Raw genomic sequence first — 23,626 nt, 5'->3', positions numbered from 1 at the left:
AAAAAGTATCTGATGACCTATAATTTCACATTCAATAAAAATATGAAAATGAGAATATGGAAATGAAATATATATATTTTAAGACAATTAAAAACAGAGAATTCATAAGCAGAAGATCCACACCAAAGGAAATATTAAAAGATGTTCTTGAAGCAGATGGTAAGTGATCCCTGACAGTTCAGAGATACAGAAAGAAGGATCAACAGAATCGGTTAAAAATGTGGCTAAGACTTGGGGTGCCTGGGTGGCTCAGTCGGTTAAGTGACTGACTTGTGATTTCAGCTCTGGTCTTCATCTCAAGGTTCGGACTGAGATCCAGATCCAGATCCAGATCCAGATCAAGCCCCTACAGTGCCTGCTTGGGATTCTCTCTCTCTCTCTTTCTCCCCCTCTCTCTCTTTCTCTGTCCCTCTCCTACTCACACATGTGTGCTCTCTCTCTCAAAAGAAATGAATTTTTTTAAAAAAGAAAAGAAATAGTCATAAGATTAATAAAAGGAGAAATAGACAAATCTACAATTATAGTGTGAAATTTTAACCATATTTCTCTCAGTAAATGATTAAACAGGCAGACAAAAGATCAGTGATCATACACTGAAAACACATTTATCAAACTCGATTTAATTGACATATATAGAACACTGCACTCCTAGACTACAGAATACATTTTTTTTTAAGTACACATGGATCATTTATAGAAACTGTTCATACATTTAGTGGACCATAAAGCAAATCTCAACAAACGGGAGAGTTGAGTTCATACCAAAAGTGTACTTCAACTACAGTGAAATTAATCTAGAAGTCAATAACACACATATGAACTAGAAATGTTTCATACATTTGGAAACTTAAGAAATATACTTCTGAATAATCCATGGATCAAAGATTATAACAAAATGGAAATAATAATGAACAAATGGCATTAAAATTAGTGGAATGAAGCTAAAGCCAAGCCTAGAGGCAAATTTATATCCTTAGACGTATATATCAGACAAAAGAAAGGCTGATAAAAGACAATGAAAATGGGCCTTGGAGAAGGTAGGATTTTAGGTAGGAAAAAGAGATAAGGGCATTTTGGTCAAGCAAACCAGCATAATCTAAGTACAGTTAGCCTGGGCCTGGATAAGTACAGGGAGGTTCTGTGACAAGAATACAGTGTGGTGGGTCTGACAGTTGATGTTTCACTTAACTTAGTACAGAATGGGTGCACTAAAAAATTGTAAGTTAATAAGTGAAATGTTCAGAGTCATACTTCAAAAGCGTATCACCAGGGAGTTTGTTCAGGATGAACTAACTACCTTCTCCCTACAATATATTCATCACTCTCTCTCCTGTAGTGATTTAATATCTCTCTTCCCTGTTAGAGTCTGTGCAGGCAGCTCTCTGAGGCAAGAAAGTATATCTGTCTTTTTAGTGCTAAATCTCCAATGCCTAGGACGGTGCTTGGAATACAGACAATGCCTAATAAATATTTGCATATTAATTAAAGATAAAAGAAATGAGAGATATAGGAATCAGAAAAACATTGTTATAGGTTCAGTTTGGAATTGACACATGAATAGGTCACGGGGCTGTAGTTATCCAACAGTGAGGACTGTTCATATATATGAATGATCAGATTATATATATGAATCAGTTCATATATATGAATGTTCTGATTAGTTCCTTCTCTATTTTCTTATTTCCATTAATCACATTACTTCATTAATTTATTCATTCATTCAACAATGTTGTATTGAGGGTCTACTATGTACAGGTATGTTCTGGCCCTGGAGGTACAGATATAAATAAAACAAAGTTACTGCTAAAATGGAGTTTACATTCTAATGGGGGAACTCAGACAGTAAATAAATAAATATATGATAGGCAAATGGAGTACCTTGAAGAAAAATAAGGCAGGAAAAGACAGTGACAGGTTGTGAGCACACAGGGCAAACCTGAGACACTGACAGGGAGACACGCTGGCTGGAGCAGAGGAAGGGAAGGGAGAATGGTGTTCAGAGAGATACCATGGGTCTGGTAAAGTAGGCCCATGTAGCATTTAGTAAAGACTTGGGTTTCATTCTAAAGAAATAAATAGTCATTGGAGGATTTGAAGCTGAGGACTCCCATGATCTGACTCATGAATACGAAAGGACCACTCTGGCCATTAAGTGGAGAATAGACTGTAGGGAAACAAGGGTCAGTGGACGTAGACAAGTTAGGAAGCTAAACTACAGGTCACCTTGACTGCTTGAACTCTGCTTTCATCCAATTCCCTATACTGTCCTAACATTTCCTCCACCAGTCTCTTCCTTGTCCATCCACATTACTCAAATCTAGAACCTCATTACCTACTACTTTCACTATTATAATACCATTAGACATTCTTTTTTGGGGCCTACAAGTTTGAAGAATGTAGGAGTAGAGTTTCCCACTCCTACCTTGAATAGCTTTATAGACAATACTGAATAAAATAGAAAGATAAATAGTACATTTTAAAATATGGAAATTAAGCAGCATAATTGAAGGTTTGGGCAGCGAGTGAGAACAAAAATTAATCATAAAATGCTTATTTGAAAGCCTTTGATAATTTCTGAATCAATCTACATTTATGGATATAAACCTAATCTTTTGGAATGTTTGGTTTTGACTTTTTTTCAAAGAAGCAGGTGCAATTAGATTATTTGTTTGCTTTACTTTAATTCACAGAGAACATATGGGAATTAATTTAAAAATATACCAAAATACAAACAGGGAACAGTACCAACCAATATCAAGATATTTGACTTTTCCAATTTAAAAAGAAAAAAGAATCATAAGCATATCTCTGCATCCCTGGAACACATCATAATTTTGTGTTCTTATACAATACCATAGTCTTGTATACAGTATAAAGGAGCTAAAAGGCCAATGGTTAAAGCTAAGCATTTCAATAGCTACGAACAGTAATTTAACTAATAGGAGATTTTGATCCTAGGAAGTATAATTGGATTTAGCGAATACCAAAAGCAATTATTATATTAACATTTGCCTTAAATGGTAAGAGTTGTAGAAAAGAATTTGAGTGTGCCAATTTAAACCGTTTGCTTTCCTTAAAAAGATGCAGTCTGACTATTATCAAAACTGACCCATATATTCACTGTCTCCACAAAAACTGTGTTGATATATGATGTACACAATGAGAAGAATGCTCTAGTCAGAAGATCATCAACTATATGCAGAACTACAAAAATTATTTAACAGAAAAATAAACCATATGCTATTGAATACTCAAGAAAACCAGAATATGACTTTCAATTTTTAATATGTGGTTTTTTACAATTTATAATTATATAGACATGATCATCATTTGTCTGCTTAAAGAACTTCTCATTATTATTAATTTACTTTTCTTTGAAAAGCAGGAGACTGTAATATAGTTCCATTAGTTAGTGCATCTCAAAACTGTTACTGAGAGAAAAACCCTTGAATGCAGAAAAAACATGTCATTTCTTTCAAGCTTCATTTCTTCTATTCTCTCATGGAGAAAAAAAGGCCTTATAAAAATTGACCAATGCAGTATAGTTTGGATTTATATTCTCTTGGAAAGGTAAATACAATTAAGTGAATACCATATACTCAGTGTTCACCGCATGCCAATTGTGGCCAGACTTAATAATGCTAGAAGAACTGATTTTGTAGCAATTGTAAAAATGTAAATAAGGCTTTAAAACTGATTCAGAAATCATATTTTATAAATGAAGCTTTGATTTTAATTTAAACAATTCTCTTTGGGTATGATATGCATTATTCAGAATGTTCTGCTTTTTTTGTGATTGAAATAGTAGAGATATTTCAGGAAACCAGGGGATAGAAACACCTGTTTCTTATCAAATTACATCTTCTAATGATTATAACTATTTTATGCACTAGATTAACTTTAAAATGTAAATACTACAATAATTTAAAAAGTTTAAATTATTAGATGGAAATTTATTTTAAAAGTAGCAGTGTAAAACATAAAACAAAATAGAGCATATCTTTACCTATTTTAGTCTAAATATTCCTACTAATAAAACATGTATCAAAAGCATCCACATTAAAAATGCTTTTCATAACATATGTTGATTTTTGTCCTACTGCAAATATAATAACCAGTTAATGAAATTTGGAAAGTAATAAATACAAATTTAAAACTCAATAAAAGCTGTCAATAATTTGATACATTTTCCTTCAAGTCACCTGTCCATCTGGTTAGCTATCAATTTATCTTTACCTTTATCCATATAAAATGAGAATAATACTAAACATGTTTTATAACTTGCTTTGTTGTTAGTATCAAAACTCATGAGATATTGAAATACATTCTTAAAATGAAAACAATCAAAGAACTTTTAAATTTATGTTCCTTTTGAAAGAGTGAAGTACATGCCAAGTGGAGTCATGAAGAGAAATGTCAGTGTGATCGGTGGCAGCTGCTTGCTTCCCTAGGAAGGAAGGGGCCGCTTAAGAGTACAGTAGCTAGCAAACCCCTCAGCGCTCCCCAAAGTCACTAGTGGGAAAAGAACAAAGGCCTTTCCAATGCAACTAACACAGATGTGCCCAAAGGCAAACTGTCAGAAACAGTTAAGATGACAGCTACTCACAGTTCATTATTTCCTTCTCACAGGTCACTGGGTGACAAGCTGGGTCAGTGTGCTTTGTCGGCTGTCCTAGTCCTTCCCCACCCCCTATTCAATTTGAATAAGGCAAAGGGCTCCATTGGATAAACTAATGTAAACAAACACATTCCAGACACTTAAAGATGCCAGAATATGGCATTTATTTTATTTTGGACCAAGCTTAGAATTAAATGTACACACAACTCACTTCATCCAAGCAAGAAGACCACTACATTTCTAGATCTCACTGATAGAGGAAGAGAAAACATTTCAAGTGTTGCTAAAGCAAACAAGAAAATATAATATGCTATAAACTAAGAACTTCAGATTAAAGACCTCACACAGTAAGAGATTTTCCTTTTTCTTCAATAGGAAAAATAATTTTTTCCACATTACAAAAAAAAAGATCAATAATCAGACTACTTTCCACAAGTATTTGAAATGTAAATTAAATTAAATGATTCTGTAGATGGGAAAGCCTGGTTTGTGTGTTTGTGGTGATTGTTATAGTTTTTTTAAGGATATAATTCAAAATAAGGCACCCATCAAAATGACAATAGTTCAATAAAATTTTTATGATGTAAATGCATAAAATTTTAGTAATAACTTAAGATGACTATTCAATATGATGACATTCTGTTACAAAAATCACTGGAATAAATACTACTAAGAAACTAGGAATGAGTAATAAAACAGTGGTTAAGAGCATGGTCTATGGATCCAAATGGTTGTGGGTTCGAACCCCATCTCTCCTATCTCTAGCTATGTGACTGGGCACATTATGAAATCACTCTGAGCTTCAGTTGCTTTATCTTCATGGATTTTAAGAGTACCTCCACCATCAGATTATCATGACAATAATTAAATAAATTTATCACAGTGTTAGAAGAATAAGTACTTTCAATAGGAGTTGACACGTCATAACTATTCAACGAATAACAGCTATTAGCTACCTATCACCAAATTTAGTATATACAAAGCTGAACTGAATCACCATTGAAAGTGGGAAATACCTTGGCTAATCATGACAGAAGTTACAGTCACATTGTTAGACATAAATTTTTTAAAAATCTCTAATTCATTCAAGTGTAAGCATCTATACATCATCAGTAAATCTAGACTGTTGGATTCAAGAAGTCAAGGGTTCAGTCTCCCTTAATATTTTCTACCTCTTATTTAGTCTTCACTGAAAGGTGCATACATTGACATATCTTTTATCCTTCCCTTTCTAAACTGTATTTAAAGGTCCCTTTCCAAGATACCCAGTCAAAATGATGGGCCCCATTTGAAAGGCTAAAAGATTTGGAATAATCACCAAGACAAGAACATGAATGGGTAGGCAGAATAATATAGACACTGAGAAAAAGATTTTGGGCTCAGATAGGCCTGCCTTAAATTACTAGTTGAAAGGCCTTAGTGAAGTAACTTAATCTCTCTGTCCCTCAATTTCCTTATCAGTAAAACAGAGATTAATACCTCAGTTTTACATATATCATAGGTTCTTGGGCAATAATGTACATAAGGCACTTCAGCAAAGTCAGTGTATGTTATTAAAAATTGAATGTTTTCCTTCATTTTCACATATTAGCTGCCACTAACTATGATACCTCTCTCCTTCCCCAAATTTGGCTACTTGCAGTTCTCTCCTTCTTTGGCTACTTCTAAGGAAATACATACATTTATATATCTATATCTTTTTATTCTTTTCAAATACATGTTCTTTCTTCAGATTATTTGCTCATTAACATGTTTGTTCTAAAATTCTACTTCTTTCTCCAGTTTCCACAACACAGATCATTTCACATTATTCCTTTACTTCTTGTTATGATTTTATTCTGTATTTTGTAAAGTTATCATTGATAAAAGCAAGAAAATGTAAAGCTCTCTTAAAGATGCAATAATACAATGTGCTGGGCAGTGTGTAAACCTAACCAGGCAACCTAAGGTTCAAAGTAATCAATATGCCAAATTCAGAGCCATGTTCTAATTTTGCCCAACAATTCCTTCCAAAATGGGAGGAAAGTAATTGCTCTAAGTACTTACTTTCTACTCAAAATAACTTTGTTAAGGAACAGAAAGAGAAGGAGTGAAACTGAAATTACATCTATTATGGTAAATTGTCGGGGTGGAGAGGAAAACCGTGGCTTTAAGAAAAAAAAAAAAAAAAAGAGGGCTAGAAGAGTTGTTGCAGCCTGAGACACAAACCCTGAGGGATACTCACTAAAATAAGGGCCCCAGGAATTTTCTTATGAAATGAAATCCCAAACATGGTTAGTCAATTCCTATTGACTAAAAATCACAAACTATAAGCCCTATTAAAAACTGGTTTCTACCCTCCTTGGTTTCAGCCCATTTTCACAAAGACTACTCATTGAGTGCTTGCTACATTCCTGGAAATTTAAAGACATTAATTCTAACAATTCAAATAGGTCTTGTGTTATGTTAACTAACAATAACTGCTTTGTTGTTTGTTTTTCTGTTTGTTTTGTGGGCTTTTTTTGGTTCACATTACCTAATACTACATATATATAGTATAGTATACTATACACTATATACATATCACTGGCGTTCTGACACACTGACCCACCAGGACCAGGGCCAGGAGGAGACATACACAGAAATCCCATATAGGTTTCAGAAATCTGGGAGCAGAAGGAACCTGTGCCTCCTTGAGTAGAACCCAGGATAATGACAAGCCCCCAGCATGCTCCCAAACAGCGTAGAATAGAAATGGCTGCCAAGTGAGTCTAGAAAGATAGGCCAACAGAGGTCTTATAAAACAATATTTAAGTTCCCCAGTGGCCCAGGTTTCTCTGAGTTTCTGTTTTACACGGAAAGTTCAAAGACTGCTCCCAAGGGACTTACATTCTAGTGACTGGACCAGAGTGGCCTGGCTAAATAGCTGAGGTCTTGTGGTTGTGTTGTAGGTGTCAGAGAGTTGAGATTCCTATATGTGATTAAAAAGCAAGTAGCAGGAATAAAAATTAGAACTTAAGTTTTCCTGCAGTCCAGGACATCCCCAGACTATGATACAGAAAGGTCCTAAATTTTTTCTTTTGTTCATCTGTGAACTATCTTACTCAAAACAACAAAACCAATGTGAGTTTTAAATAACAAAGAGATAATATATTGAAAAGCCACTGTTGTTATCAGGAAAAAATGTTCCCTTCCTGTTAAAATATGAGGCAGGAATATATAATTTAAGAATATAAGATAGCTTTTCATTGAAATAAAAGTCATATTGCACACCTTACACTTATACAATGTTATATGTCAACTGTATCTCACTCAACAAAGCTGGAATTTTTTTTTTAAAAAAGAAATGAAAAGTTGTCAGTTTTTTTCTTTCTTCATGCAACTAACATTTCTATCTACAATTAAAATATTTAAACTTAGGAATTCTCTTGAACTTCAGTGAGTACAATAAGAATTATATTACTCCTTTAAGAGTACTTCAGTCAATAGTTAATTTCCAACAATTATTATACTAAAATTGCAATTTATAACATTATTTTGTTGTAACCCAACACAATTAACAATAATTCTACTACTACTACTACTAAACATAAACTTTAGTTTACCAATTAAATAAAGAGAATCAGAGAAATTGTCCAACCAAGGGTGATTTTCAGTTGGTTAGCAAAATCATTGCTTAGTTTTACTCTGTAGAAATTATGTCAACCTGTTAAATTATCACTGCTTAAGACCATCTATTGTGCACTTATCCTCAGGTCTAAATGCAACAATCTCCTCATGGACCACAAAAAGGATTGTCTATGGGTATGATGTTCTCAAGGACCTCTTGGTATATTCACAAGTGGATATATATTCAGTATCACTTTAATTATGTTATTTCAGAGTCTTTTAGTGAGATCCCAGGACAGAAGCTCTAAGTATTCTTACAAACAATACGATACATCAAACTTTAATGAAATATGCATAAATGTCACCTCTCTTCATCAAATGTGACCTGAAAACTACTGTGCTTGAAAGCCAAAGGGCTTTTGAGGTATTTCAATAATCTTCAAGAAATCAATCTTACATGAAACTGAAGGAAAACATCGAATGTCATTGAGCAATAAAGCTCCATTCTGTCAGTGCCCTACCTCTGAGCAGAAGCCTTAGGATGTTTCTCTTCCAGTTTCCTCACCAGTGCCACCGTCAGCTGCCTTGTCTCCCCAAGAGAACCTTCTGGCATTAAATGGGTGTTTGAAGGCTCTGGCAGTTGCTTCAGACCAGGGATGCTGGCACTTTTTTCCAGAACCTAATAAATGAAATATAAGAATAATGTAGGTAATTTTCATTGAATGAAAATATGCCCCAAATTTAAACTTACACTTTCAGGGTTCCTCCAATATGCCTCATTCAGCACAGAAATCATTTGCATGTGGCCAGAAGAAAAGGCAGCAGTCCCAACAAAAGCTAGTGGGTCATCCACTATTTAATAAAATAATTATATAAACATATATGGATGTTTATATAAATATAAACATGCATATAGATATTTATATTATGTGTATGATTTTAAACAATCAATATCATTAAGATGTGAATTTGTGTTTGTCTCCTGAAAACAACTTGAACATTTTCTCTTTTCAAAATACATTTTAGAGATCTATTTCTGTCTTGCCTCTGGCTCACTACACTGACCTCTTCTGCTAAGCTGCTACCATGATGAGCTTTAGTCCGGGCACCATGGTGAATGTGATACTCTGTCTGGGTCACATCCACTTGTGCATTTAGTTCCTCCAGGTAGGTCAGAACAAACTGAGGATAAGCCTGTAGGAAAGGAAAAAAATAAAAAATAATACTAGCCTTGTAAGTAACAGCCAATAATCTATACAACTGAAATTATGGGAGGATAAATTAGATTAAGAGTAAAAAGGTCTGACTAATAAACTGCACTTTATTATCTATTTCAGATAAAAAAATCAAGTCAAATAACTTTAATATTAAGATTTCTAATTAGTTGTTTAATCTGAGCAAGTTTAACTGGATGCTAATCTTCACTCTCAGATAGATGATAATATTAAAATATTAAAACCATTTTATATAATAATAATATCTAACATATACTGAGTTATTTCTACATGAGATGTGCAATTGCTGTATTGACTGGGAGTATTCAATTCTGCTCTAGAAGACAAGAAAACAAATGGGATGGATGAAATTCATTAGCTGCATTAAGTGTAGATAAGTAAGTTAGTAACCTGAGAAGTATCAGACAGAAAGTCATTAGAGCATAAGTCTATGAACATAGATAGAAAGGGATAGCAAAATAGGCATTTAATAGTCATGATTTGCTAAATAACAAATGAAGCGACAAATACCTATGAAACACTAAATATAAATGAGGCACATGAGACACACAATAATTGAAAGATCTTTAATTGGCCACCTATTGCTGACTCTGATATTGGATTTTCAGCTAAATAACATCCACAGCTGCCCATCAGGCTAACTGGGGATCATAGCTATTGGCCAAGTGTACTTGCCAACAAGCTCTCGAATGGAGCAAGTGTGTGTCATTTCTCAGACACCTTTCGTGTGTTGGGCCTCTTCAAATTTTCACTCTGGTCCTTGTAACCACATCAGCAGCAGAGAAGGGTGATGCAATAGAGAGACAGATATGTCGACTTTGCAGAAATTCAGGTATGATGATCCTTCAACCCACTTACACCTTAAGTATGTTTACCTAGCCTACCCTCTTCCCATACATTTTGCTTTGTAATTTAAATTGATTTAAAGGGGTGCCTGGGTGACTCAGTCAGTTAAGTATCCGACTCTTGGTTTCGGCTCAGTTCATGATCTCACAGTTTGTGAGTTCCAGCCCCACGTTGGGCTCTGTGCTGATGGTGTCGAGCCTGTTTGGAATCCTCTCTCCCTCTCTCTCTGCCTCTCCACTGCTTATGTTCTCTCTCTCAAAAATAAATAAGCATTAAAAAAATAAATTGATTTCATAAACTGTGATCTGAGCATTTTATTTGGTCTGCACACCTTTCTATTCCATGAGATCTATGATAGTTTATCTAGGATCATAGTTGGAGGCTACTATTGCATCAAAGTAATTTCCACATGACAATATATTTACATTTTAATCCTCTCAACACCCTTTGAAATAGGTACTATTATTTTGCTCGTTTTAAAGATGAGGAAACAGATACAGCGAGGTTAAACAACTTGTTCAGTGTCATCCAGCTTGTTCACTAGCTCATAAAACCTAGAAATGTTGCCTCAAGTATGATATAAACTTCTTTTTTAAAGCATAGAACTAAAATTCTAACAAAAAATATGAAGAGATGTTCAGAAGATAATAAACGGGCACTAAAGTCCTTATATTATTCTGGTAAAAGAAATATTGAACAACCTTAAGCTTTTTTTTCAGAAAATCTATAAGTAAATATGCATGTTAAAAATGTAAGGGGCTCCAGAATCTTAAATGCATATTACTGAGTGAAAGAAGCCAACCAGAAAAGGCTACATATTGTATGATTCCAACAACATGACATTCTGAAAAAGGCAAAACTGTAGACACAGTGGGAAAAAAGATCAGCACTTGCCAGGGGTTAGGAGGGAGGGAAGAATGAATGGGCAGAGCACAGAGAATTTTTAGGGCAGTGAAACAGTTCTGCATGATACTATAATGGTAGATGAATGTCATTATACATTTATCCAAACCCATAGGATATACAACAGTATGAGTGGACCCTAATGTAAACTATGGATTTTGGGTCATAATGTGTCAATGTAGATTCATCAACTATAATAAATCACCACTCTATGGGGGATGTTGATAGTGGGGGAGGTTGTACATGTATGGACAATTGGTGTATATGAGAACTCTTTGTACTTTCCATTCATTTTTGCTGTGAACTTAAAGCTGCTCTAAAAAATAAAGTCTAAAAAAAAAAATAAAAAAATAAAAAATAAAGTCTATTAAAAAATGTAAGAGACTCCACCAAATTATAAGAGACAAAAGAAAAATAGATAAATTATACTACATCAGATTTTAACAGTTTGTGCTACAATGTCATCAAAAATGAAAAGACAACCTACAGCATGGGAGAAAATATTTGCGAATCATATATCCAATAAGGGGTGTATACACTGAATATATAAAGAACTCTTACAGCTCAGTAAAAAAAGATAAATAACCAAAATATTAGCAAACGATCTGAGTAGAGGATAATTCTCCAAAGAAGATATGCAAATGGCCAACAAACACATGTAAGTGACAAGACTGATTCTGACAGTTGTAAATCCCTTATATTCTGAAAGTAGTTTCAGGTCTTGCATCCTCTAACAGAGGTAAAGATATTTCATCTAAGTTTACTTTTAAGGTATATTTCCCTCTTATTGGAATAAGGCATACCTGGAACATGGGAAATTTCAACCTATATCAAATGAGATGGATGAGGCAGTGCCCAAAAGGTAGAGCCATGATGTGTCTGAATATTCTGCTAGGCATAGCAGAAGCAAAGACCAACCAAAAAAAGAAAAAAAAAATGTCATGTGCTTTGCTCCCTGGAGTTGACAGTCAAGCAAAGGTGGCAGACATACCCATGTAACACAGACGAGTTCTATTATTTATCCTCCTACCATGCATTTGGAGAGTTTTACAAATTTTTCTGGCATTTTCCCTTTGGAATCATTCTAAACTATCCCCACCCCAGGTAATGACTGTTCTAACATTTGATACTATAGTTCTTTAGTATTCTTCTACTTCCAAGACCAAGTTATCTTGATCTCCAACCAGGCACCCACCAGTTCAATATTCAGACCACCAGTATAAACAACTCCCTTCTCCAAAATCTGGACTTCTCTTCTAGGGAGTTGACAGCCTGATCTTTTGATTTTCCCCTTTCTAGTGCATCTGCACTCCAAATTGATGTCTAATGTCAACACTCCAAGTCCTTCGGCCCTTTGGGCTTCATTACATTCTTATCATTCTAATCCACTTTTACCACCGGAAGATAAATTTCAATAATTTGTATAGTAATAACATATTCAGTAACATATCTTTGATCAATCATTTCCACTTTAAAAACTTTAAATAGTACTCCCAGTACATACTGATTAACAGTACTGTACTAATCTGGCTTCAAATTCCAGCTGGGCTATTTATCGGCTTTGTGACTGTAAGTTCTACTTCCTTGAGAGAGAAGTTTCCTACTGAAAACCAAGTACAAATCTGCTCAGAATTTCGCATGGACCAAAATCCCCCTCAGGATACAATGACAACTCTCTGGTTGCTAAAAAGGATCCCATCCACTTGTGAGATTTTTTTTTTAACCTAACAGGGCTGGGGAATCCTCTTCATCACTCCAAGATGTTCATTCTGTGTACATTAGAAAGTCTACATATTTGACCTAACTTGGGCCTCCATAGTAATATTTATCTCCTCATGAAAAATACAGCAAGCAGGGCTACAGAATCTCACCTGAAATGTTTTAAACTCTAGACACTCTTATCTCCTCTTGGTCAGTACATGATCAGGCATATTTTTAAAAAGTGCTTCCTGACTACAAATGTTTTCTATAGAAAACTTAGAAAACACAGAGAAACTGAAAGAAAATAATTATTCATCCTCCTACCACCTGTTTTATGTATAAACTTCCAGTTTTGTTTCTACATACACACACAATCTTCAATACAATACAAATAAATGTTCTCTTATCTGATTTTTCTCAAGATTAGCATTTTTATCTATCATCTTAAATTATTCTACATTATTTGTAATACCAATATATAGTATCCATAATAAAGACATACCATAATATATTTATGCAATCTCACTGTTGATTACTTTACCTGTTTTCAATTTTCACTATTATATACAAAGCTCTAATACCCTTAAAGATATATTGTGGTACATACTTTTATTAATTCCTTGGGGTAAGTTGTTGTAAGGGGGATTTCTGTGTCAAAAGGAGTATTTATTTTTATGGATTTTGATAAATATTGCTAAACTGACCCTCAGAAATATCCTAGTCTCTTAGCACCCAGTGTCCCCTGCCTCTTAGTGTTCATACCCTTGTGTGGTCCCTTCCAAATTATATAGCAGGATCCGTATATGTGGCCCCATAAAGGTGCCAGAAGTGTTGTTACATCACTTCTGAGATTAGGTTATGAGAGACAGTGCAGCTTCCATTTTGTTCTCCTGTTCTCTCTTGCTCTCTTTGATCACTAGCTGAGGTTGTGGACAGCACTTTGGAGAAGCCCAGATACCAAGGCACTGAAGGCTCTTGTCTATAGAGTAAGTATGCTTCAAAGCAGATCTTCCAGCCTAGTCAAGTCTCAGATAACTGCAGTCCTTGTTGACACTGTGACCACAGCTTCATGAAAGACTTTGGGTTAGAACTATCCAGCTAATCCATTCCCCAGTTCCTGGACCTCAGAAACCGAGATAATAAATATTTATTGTTTTAAGTTACTAAGTTTGAAGGTAATTTGTCACACAGCAATAGATAACTAATGCAAACAAAATACCAAAAAACTCCAACAAGTATAAATACAAAAAAAAAAAAAAAAAAAAAGGAAATGTGCCTACTTGTTTTCTCACATTTCCATCAACGTTGGATATTCCTAGTTTTAACATCTACCAATATTTAATAGGGAGAAAATACTGTCTCATTGTTTTACATTGCTTTAACTTCTAGTTAGAAGTTCTAGTTCGAGGCTGAACTTTTTTATTTGGTTTGGCTCTTCTAATCTTTCTTTTGTCATGTATTTCCTTTTCCTGTCCTTTACCTATATTTCTATCGAAGTGTGTATCCTCTTCTACTGTTTTATCAGGCTTGTTATATATTAGGGGTACTATCCTATCTCTGACATTTATATTGCAAAACTTTTTCCTATTGTCGTATTTCCCTATTTGTTCTTCCTTTATGCTATTTTAGGTTAGGAGTTTTTCAATTCTTATATACTCAAAGCCATCAGTCTTTTCCTTTATGGATTCTGTCTTTGTTTGCATGCTTGTGGAGAGGTCTACTCGCCACTATTCTGGGTTAGATGCTTTAATCCAGGTTTTATTTTAGATATTTATGGTTCCATGTTTAAGTTTAAATCCTTAATTTAGCTAAAATTGGTAGACTGTATAAAGGAAGTAATCCAACTTTACCTTTTCACAAATGAATAGAGGAATAGTTAACTTTAAAAACAAATCAAAAAGGAAGAACAAAACTCATCCAAATAAAAACAATATAACAAAATACAATATTATATTTAAATTTGGTCATTATTATCATTACTAGTTACAAATTATCAATTAGCTGGAATCAATATGCCAGAATCTATTGATAGGCCAGAATCTGAGCCAAATACTCAAAATGTTAGCATTAATATCTCCATTTTGCAGACAGACAATGTGAAGCTTGCAAAAGGCTAAATGACTTGTACAATGCCACACATCTAATAAGTGGTGGAACCAAAATTAGTTATTAATATCCTAAAGTAATTCTGTCTTCTTTTTTAAATAAATGGAAAGAGCTCCATTTATGATCCAGCCGCAAATAATTATCAAATTATTCTCCATTTTAGCCTTAACTAGATGGATATAATTTTGGATGTGACTAAATTTAGATCTAATCAAAATTTCTAAGCCTCTAAAAGAATAAAATTCCTCATTAATAGTTTTGCTCTGTGAATTGTAATAAAAATTCAGCAATTGTGTTTGGGAATGGAACATTAAAATTTTTAGAATCAAAATCCTCTTAAAAATAATTGTGTTTGAAACACAAAAGCATGAATCACTTGCTAGCTACCAATGTACAGTTGAGAATAATTAGAAAATTATAAATTATAAGAAAGGGAAAGGTAAAAACGAGAGCAGAGTAAAACTGGATGTTTATGTACCTGAATTTGGGAAGAGAAAAGAAAAACATACACATAAGCCTTGGTCCTGTTCTTCTGTGTCTGTTGGTGGGAAGGTCAATACTTATATGGGATAGAGTTATGTTCTTGGATACTAGGAGTCAGCTCTGTCTAGGTATATCTCAGAATAAAGTCCTCATGTGAGGGTACAGGCCAAAGAGCTAAAGGGATACTTTAGTACAGTCTCAAAATTCTACTTTTTATTTTTACGAAGATGAATTAGTTTTGGTCTTCCTGTGACTCCTTCTGCACTAACATAGAGCTTCACTCTGACTCAGGAATGTAGTGGAGTCAGAAACAGGACAAGGGGATAGCTAGGGTGAAACTCTGCATGAAGTCAGACAAAGGTTATTTTTAAAATGGTTTGACAGTTGATGCCTATGTCAAATTCCCTGCTTAGGAACAGAGCTAAAAGTGTATAGGCCTGGTTGAGTAGTGAGTAGGCTGGAGTTTTAACCAGTGTGCCAACAAATAACTACTCAAGGAAATGCTATTATCTTAATTTTCAAATTTAAATTGTATCAAACTCCCTAAATTTCTGAAATGTTGCGGGTCGGGAAATAATGGCTCAAATACATAATTCTAGAACACTAGAGAAATAAAGCTATTATTTTTACCAGTCCGGGTCCAATAAGGAGATATAAACTACATTGTAATTTGAATAGGAAAAAGTTTAATATAAACAATTAGTAGCAGGCTATTAGAGAGTCAGGAAATTGGCTAATAAGAGTTTAAGAGAACACTAAAGAATATATGAATAGCAGATAAAGGGAGCAGCCAGTACTGCAAGGCCTGAGATAGAATGTCCAAGGAAGAGGTCTGGCCACGGCTGACATCCAAACCACATAGAAAAGAGCACAACAATGGCTCACTAGATGGTGAATAAGTCCCTGAGTAAGTTCGTCCACAGATTTCAGCAGCCTTTGGAGCTCCAAGGGAAGCTGTCCACAGGGAGGTGCCTAGCTGATGACACTCCACTATAGAGCCACCCATGAAGAACATGCTCAAGGAAACCATTCATAAGAAGGTATCCCACTGGCAGTCCTCTGCTGTGAAGCTGCCTGAGGCAGGTGCCTGGCAATAAATGGTAGATATGGAACAGAGAGGGAATACATTGATAACTGACATGCCCTGTGTTATAAGTTGAATTGTGTCCCCTCAAAAGTACACTAAAGCCTAATCCTTGATAACCGTGAATGTGACCTTATTTGGAAATAAGGTCTCTGCAGATGCAATCAAATTAATATTAGGGCTTTTGGGTGGGCCCTAAGCCAAAATGACTAGTGTCCTTAGAAGAGAAAAATTTGGACAGAGACACACACAAGGAGGAAAATGGCATGTGAAGATTCAGATGCAGAGGGAGATGGCCGTGTGAAGATGGAGGCAGAGATTGGAGTTATGCTACCACGGTCAAGGAACGTCCAGGACTGCCAGTCAGTGGAAGGGGCCAGGAAGAATCCTCCCCAAGGGGATTCAAGTGGAGCACAGTGCTGCTGGCACCTTGATTTCCGACTTCTAGCCTCAAGAATTGGAGAGAATACAGTTGCTTAAGCCACCCAGTTTATGGTACTTTGTTACAGCAGCCCTAAAAAATTAATACCCGATGTATGTCCAGTTGCATTCATCTAAGTAATTTAGCATTTCTGAAATCAAAATGGTGGGATCCTAAGGCAAACACTAACAAATACCATGTGATTAATCTAATTTTTGCCTTCCTTAAATATTGATGATTAACATTTCATTTAGGCTTGGAATCATAGACAAGGAAGAAAATCTTGAGAACTGAAGGCCACTATCTTCATTTTATTAAAGCGAATTTTTATGTAAATATACCTACAGAAGAGTACGTAAATCATAAGTATACAATTCAATCCATTTTCACATTGTGAATACCTGTTTAATTTACTACCTAGGTCAAGAAAGGGAACATCACAACACACCTGAAGATTTGTTGTTTTGCTTGGCATTAAAGTTTAAATAACTGCAATTACCCAGCGAGCATTCTCTTATATCTGTCTTCTTTGTAAATCACTGTATTTGTGATATTCATATACGTTGTTACGGGTAATTACAGTTTGTTTATAGGCATTGCTATCCTTCAGAGTCAGAAAACTAAGGCCCATGATCCAAATCTAACTGACCACCTGTTTCCGTAAATAAAATTTAATTGAAACAGAAACACACCATTTATTTACATCTTGTCTATGGCTGCTTTCGTGCTACAAAGGCAGGGTTGAGAAGTTGGAACAGGGATCATATGGCTCACAAAGCCCCATATATTTAGTATCTGGCCCTTTACAGAAGTTGTCCAACTCTGCTCTATATTATTCCATAGAATGAATATATATATATATATATATATATATATATATATATATATATATATCACAATTTATCCACTTATTCAATTGCTAATGAGCATTTCCATAATCTCTACGCTAAGACTACTACAATTAGCACTGCTATTAACATTTTAGTAAATATCTTTTCCTTAAGATATGTAGTTATTTCTCTTTAGCATTAAACTAGTACGGAATTACTAGGTTGTACAGACATGTTCAACTTTAGTAGCCGTTGCCAGTTTTCCAAAGTGCCAATCTCCTCACTTTAATAAGAAAACTGATGTGGATATTGAAAAGATACCTGCACTCCCACATCTACTGAGGCATTAGTCACAATCGCCAAGATATGGAAGCAACCTAAGTGCCAACTGATGAATGGATAAAGATGTGATATATACAATGGAATATTCATCAGCTGCAAGAGAGAAGGAAATCCTGCCATTTGCTGATATGGATGGACCTTGAGGCCATTATGCTAAGTGAGATTAGTCAAAGACAAACACTGCATGATATCACTTATATGTGGAATCTAAAAAAGCTGAACTCAGAAGCAGAGAAAGGAATGGTGGTGAGAGGGAGAGAGAATTGAGATGATATTTACCAGTGCAAATTTGCAACTATTAAATCAATAGTTTCTGGAGACCTAATGCATAGCATAGTGATTATAGTCAACAATAATGTATTACATACTTGAAAGTTTTTAAAAGAGTTAATTTCCACAAAAAAGCATGATAATTATGTGATGTAATAGAGGTGTTAGCAAATGCTATGAAAATCATTTGCAATATATAAAGTAATAAATCAACATGTGTAAACTTATGCAATGTTATATGTCAATTATACCTCAATAAAAAAATAAATTAAACTAAATCTAAAAATAATAGAGGGACACCTAGGTGGCTCAGTCGGTTGAGCATCGACCTCAGCTCAGCTCATGATCTCGCAGTCTATGAGTTCGAGCCCCACATTGGGCTCTGTGCTGGCAGCTCAGAACCTGGAGTCTGCTTCGAATTCTGTGTCTCCCTCTCTCTCTGCTCCTGCCCTGCTCTCTCTGTCTTTCTCTCTCAAAAATAAACATTAAAAAAAAGTTTTAAAAATAATAGGAAGAAAAAAAACCGGTGCCCTGAAATGCTGGGTTGTATCATAGTAATGGATATCATAGTGGTGGATTGGAAAGAATTATTTTTGGTTTTGGAAAACTTGTAATTTAAAGTCAAACAAAACCTCACAGGAAAGTATTGAGTTAAGTTATATTCTAAACTTCTGGGCACAGGGAAATCGTTGTGCATAAAAAGCATTTCTTGCTCTTAACAATAGGCACTGCATTTATAAGAACCTGAGAACAGAAAATTTTAAGAATAAAAGCTGTGACTTACAAAGTCCTTACCTTAGAATAAATGCAGCTGTCAGTTCCAAACACCCACTTCTGAGAATTATCTCCTTTATGTCTGTAATAAAAATGTAATTTAGACACTGACAACTTTTCTCCACACTGAAACATTCTGTAGGTTTCAAATGAAAGGATCGTTTTCCATATCCCGGCAGGAAGAGGACTGCCCGTTCTCCCATTCATTCTACTATCATCACTGCTACCTCACCAACTGAAAACTTCCTTCCCTAAGACAGCCAATTTCTTTGGTACCCAAAGGAGTGGTGGTGGCGACAGCGCTGTGTGAATTACCCAGGGCAACAGTGATTAAGAGTTTTAGAGAATAAATAGAATCAATAAAAATATTCTAGAAATTTGTTTCCAAAAGAGATCCTCTCTCTATAAGACAGAAAAAAAAAAGTAAGTATAAGTAAGTATAAGGATTAAGAAGAGGGGATGGAAAAGGATACCATGGAAAATTAGGAACATCAGACACCTGTTTCGGAAATGACCAGAGAATTTTATTAAGGAATATCATATTTTTTAAACTAAATCTGAGTAAAAAAAGAAAAACTAAAATGTGATGAAGCTAATCGGGCCTAAATTAACTAATCATGTATTCATTAATATTTAGAAACCTTACAAAGGTAGGACAAATGAATTAAATTAAGTGTAATGGGATGTTAAACAAGACTTTTCCTACTGCCTCTGAGTTTTGACAGAAACATCAATGGTTAGGAATAAGAGGTGTCAGGTAATGCTGTATTCTAAAGCAAGGCGCTTTACGATCTGGGCAGAACATGCCAAGGCAGCAGTCCAAAACTGGCTCAGTATGCATTAATCTTTTGCTCACATCCAATTTATGTTAGAAAATGTGAAGAATTCCTGGGCATTTTGAGATAGATACTTGATAATAATGTAGGTTTCCAAGCCCCTATCCTTAATTTTGATTCTGAAGGTCTGGACCCCCACCCCACAAAAGCTACATTAACAGGTATTGCAAGTGATTCCAATCATAAGAACTCTAGGGAATTTGGATGTGTATGGTCTACAGACCAGACTTTTAAAAACACTGAACTAGAAGAGTTGAGAGCAGTGGGGGAAGGAAAGACAACATCCTTATTATAAAAGAACTGATTTGATGATAGAGTAAATGGGGTTGGGGTTAGAGAGAGGAGGCAAAGGTAAGTCTCAGGTGTCAAATTTAGGTAAACTAGAAGAGAACATGACACTATTAAAATAAAGTGAAATTAGAATGGAGAAGAGAGGAACAGGAATGTGAGAAAATACGAAGAATTTTAAAACTTGGGTAAAATTATCTTATGAAACACCTTTCAAGGTCTAACTGATCCCTAAGCCAAGAATCGATTCTCAGGCTTTCAGCAAATGTAATTGCTGCTCAATTTCAGCTTTGGGTAGGGATGAGGAAGGTATTAGGGGTGTTAGTCTTTCTGGAGATCTTTTTATTTTGTAATTGATAAAGGAAAAGAGAAGCTTAAAAAAAAATTGGGGAGGAGCTCCTGGGTGGCTCAGTCAGTTGAGCGTCTGACTCTTGATTTTGACTCTGGTCATGATGCCAGTTGTGGGATCAAGCCCTGCATCACTCTCCCTGCTAAGTGCAGAGTCTGCTTAAGATTCTCCCTCTTCCTCTCTCCCCTGCTCACACTCTCTAAAATTAAAAAAAAAATATTGACTTAGGGTCCTGGACTAAAATTTATGATTATAATAATAATATTCATTAACCAAGACAATAACACAAAGATTGAGAATTTTAAGGGAACAGTGATGAATAAAGTGAGATACAGAGAAATGAGGTGAGCTGATCAAAAATCACAGAGATAGGTAGTATCAAATAGGTACTAGAACCCAGAGCATGCGACTTTCAGCTGGACATCTTCTCAATTAGATTGGAAAACTATGACACAAATTACTTTGTGTTAATTGAAGATTAAAAATGGAACAGGGGCACCTGGGTGACTCAGTCAATTGAGCGTCCGACTTTGGCTCAGGTCATGATCTCGCAGTCTGTGAGTTTGAGCCCCACGTCGGGCTCTGTGCTGGCAGCTCAGAGCCTGGAGCCTGCTTCGGATTCTGTGTCTCCCTCTCTCTCTGACCCTCCCCTGCTCATACTCTGTCTCTCTCTCTCTCTTTCTGTCAAAAATAAATAAACATTAAAAAAAAATTTTTTTAATGGAATAAATAGTTTAGGCTCATTAATTAGAATTTGATGCATAATCTTAGTGACTTAAAACATTTTGATATGAGGGGCGCCTGGGTGGCCCCGTCAGTTAAGTATGTGACTCTCAATTTTGGCTCAGGTCATGATCTCATGGTTTGTGAATTTGAGCCCCATGTCAGACTCTGGGCTGACAGTGTGGAACCTGCCTGGGATTCTCTCTCTCCCTCTCTTTCTGCCCCTGCCTCTCTTTCAAAAATAAATAAATAAACTTAAAAAAAAAACAAAAAACTTTGGTATGAACACAGTTTTTTACACAACTGTGATTATGTATTCACTAAATAGTTTCATACTATACAAATTCTCCTGAGGTGCTGAAAAACCTCATGTTTCAACCACTAAAAGAAGCAATAATAAAAACAACATTATTGCTGGTCTTTAAGGCTGTCAATCCCAATCTTACAACTACAGTCCTTTTAAAAATAATAATAAGTGGGGCTCCTGGGTGTCTCAGTCAGTTAAATGACAAACTCTTCATTTCTGCTTAGGTCACGATCTCACAGTTAGTGAACTTGAGCCCCTAGTTGGGGCTTGCTTGGGATTCTCTCTCTTGCCCACTCTCTCTGCCCCTCCCGTGCTCATGCTCTCTCTCTATCGAAATAAATAAATAAACTTTAAAATAATAATAATAATAAGTGACTGCTGTAATGCTTTGATGGAAATGTGCTGGGTTTTGATAAAATTTAGATCATTTTAACGCAGAATAGCTGTAACTCAGAGCAACTTTATTGCTTACAGGCAATTCCTCCTGTTGCATAAATTATTGTGAGCATATTTCTTCAAGATAAATAAAATGGAAAATGATAATTTTTTCAAAGTGCAAGACTCTGAAATTGGTAATTAATATGCTGATGCTAACTGTCAAAAGCTGTAAATTCAAAATGTTGTCTTTTAATTGAATTACAGTGTTGACTTGAGGATGAATGCACTTATACAAACATAAACTACATAGGTTTCAGTTTTGATTTTCTGAATTTGTAGCATCTTTTTCTCAAATAATAATACAACAGGAGAGATGTTCACCAGTGTGAGGGTAGACACCACATGTGTCCTTAGAGCTGATCACAGTCGTGATAGGAGAATAAAGATATCTTTGAATAAATAGATACGTCAATAAAATGTTAAAATGTCATAACCCTAAACATTAATAATAAGGCCATTATGAAAAATGGTTTGAAATTAATATATGGCAGTTTAGGGATCTTCTCAGTGGGTAGCTAAAGAACATAAACTATAACTTGGATAAGAAAATAAATACAAATTTCCTAGCATTTCTCAAATTTTATCACAGCTCAAATTCTCCTCAAGAATTGCCTAGGAAATTTTGCAAACATGTAGTTTTATATCATATATAAGCCTTGTGAGCTTACTAGTAGTTTTTCTATCAGGAGTCTCTTTCTACATATATCTATAAATGTCACCTTTAAATTTTATTACCAAAGTTATAAAAAACAAACCTCTCATGTGGTGTCTATAGCAGGCAGGATGAGAAGATACCATTCTAATATATAATAACTTCTTTAAAAAATAAAATTCCTACAGGGGCACCTGGGTGGCTCAGTCAGTTAAGCATCTGACTCTTGTTTTGGCTCAGGTCATGATCTCATGGGTAGTGATATCGAGCCCCACGTCAGGCTCTATGCTTACAGCGTGGAGCCTGGTTGGAGTTTTCTCTCTCCCTCTCTCTCTGCCCCTTCCCAGCTCTCTCTCTCTCTCTCTCTCTCTCTCAAAATAAATAAACATATGCAAAATAAAATTCCTACAAACAAAAGTTCATCTGTTCATTTTTCAAGACATTTTATATGTAAAGAAATCAAATTTAGATCCAATATGCAATGATGCTCATATGGGATTGAATTAGAAAATGCCATAGAATTTCCTCTTCTTGGTGAACAAGCAACAGCTAAAAAGATTTTTTATTTATTTTTTAATTTTTTTTTAACATTTATTTATTTATTTTTAAGAAAGAAAGAGAGAGCACAAGCAGGGGAGAGGCAGAGAGAGAGGGAGACACAGAATCTGAAGCAGGTTCCAGGTCTGAGCTGTCAGTACAGAGCATGACCGTGGGGCTGGAACTCATGAACTGTGAAATCATGACCTGCGCTGAAGTCAGATGCTTAACTGACTGAGCCATCCAGGTGCCCCTAAAAAGATTTTTTTACAGAGAAACAAAAACAAAACTTAAA

The 23,626-nt window shown here is 35.1% G+C and overlaps 1 protein-coding gene across 1 annotated transcript in view; it reads right to left on the bottom strand.

The window, feature by feature from the left end:
- DCDC1 (doublecortin domain containing 1) overlaps positions 1–23,626 on the bottom strand; it is a 497,922-nt gene that overhangs the window by 184,700 nt on the left and 289,596 nt on the right. Inside the window, exons 18-20 of the mRNA XM_086677755.1 lie at positions 19,223–19,283; positions 9,272–9,400; positions 8,728–8,885 (exon numbers count right to left, since the gene is read on the bottom strand). Of these exons, the coding sequence (XP_086533881.1) occupies positions 8,728–8,885; positions 9,272–9,400; positions 19,223–19,283 (348 nt within the window). The remainder of the gene's footprint in view (positions 1–8,727; positions 8,886–9,271; positions 9,401–19,222; positions 19,284–23,626) is intronic.

This window comes from Puma concolor, chromosome D1, assembly GCF_028749965.1.
Source record: "Puma concolor isolate L17-30 chromosome D1, mPumCon1.1.hap2, whole genome shotgun sequence".
NCBI classification, from domain to species: Eukaryota; Metazoa; Chordata; class Mammalia; order Carnivora; family Felidae; genus Puma; species Puma concolor.
This window is presented reverse-complemented; position numbering and strand designations above follow the sequence as displayed.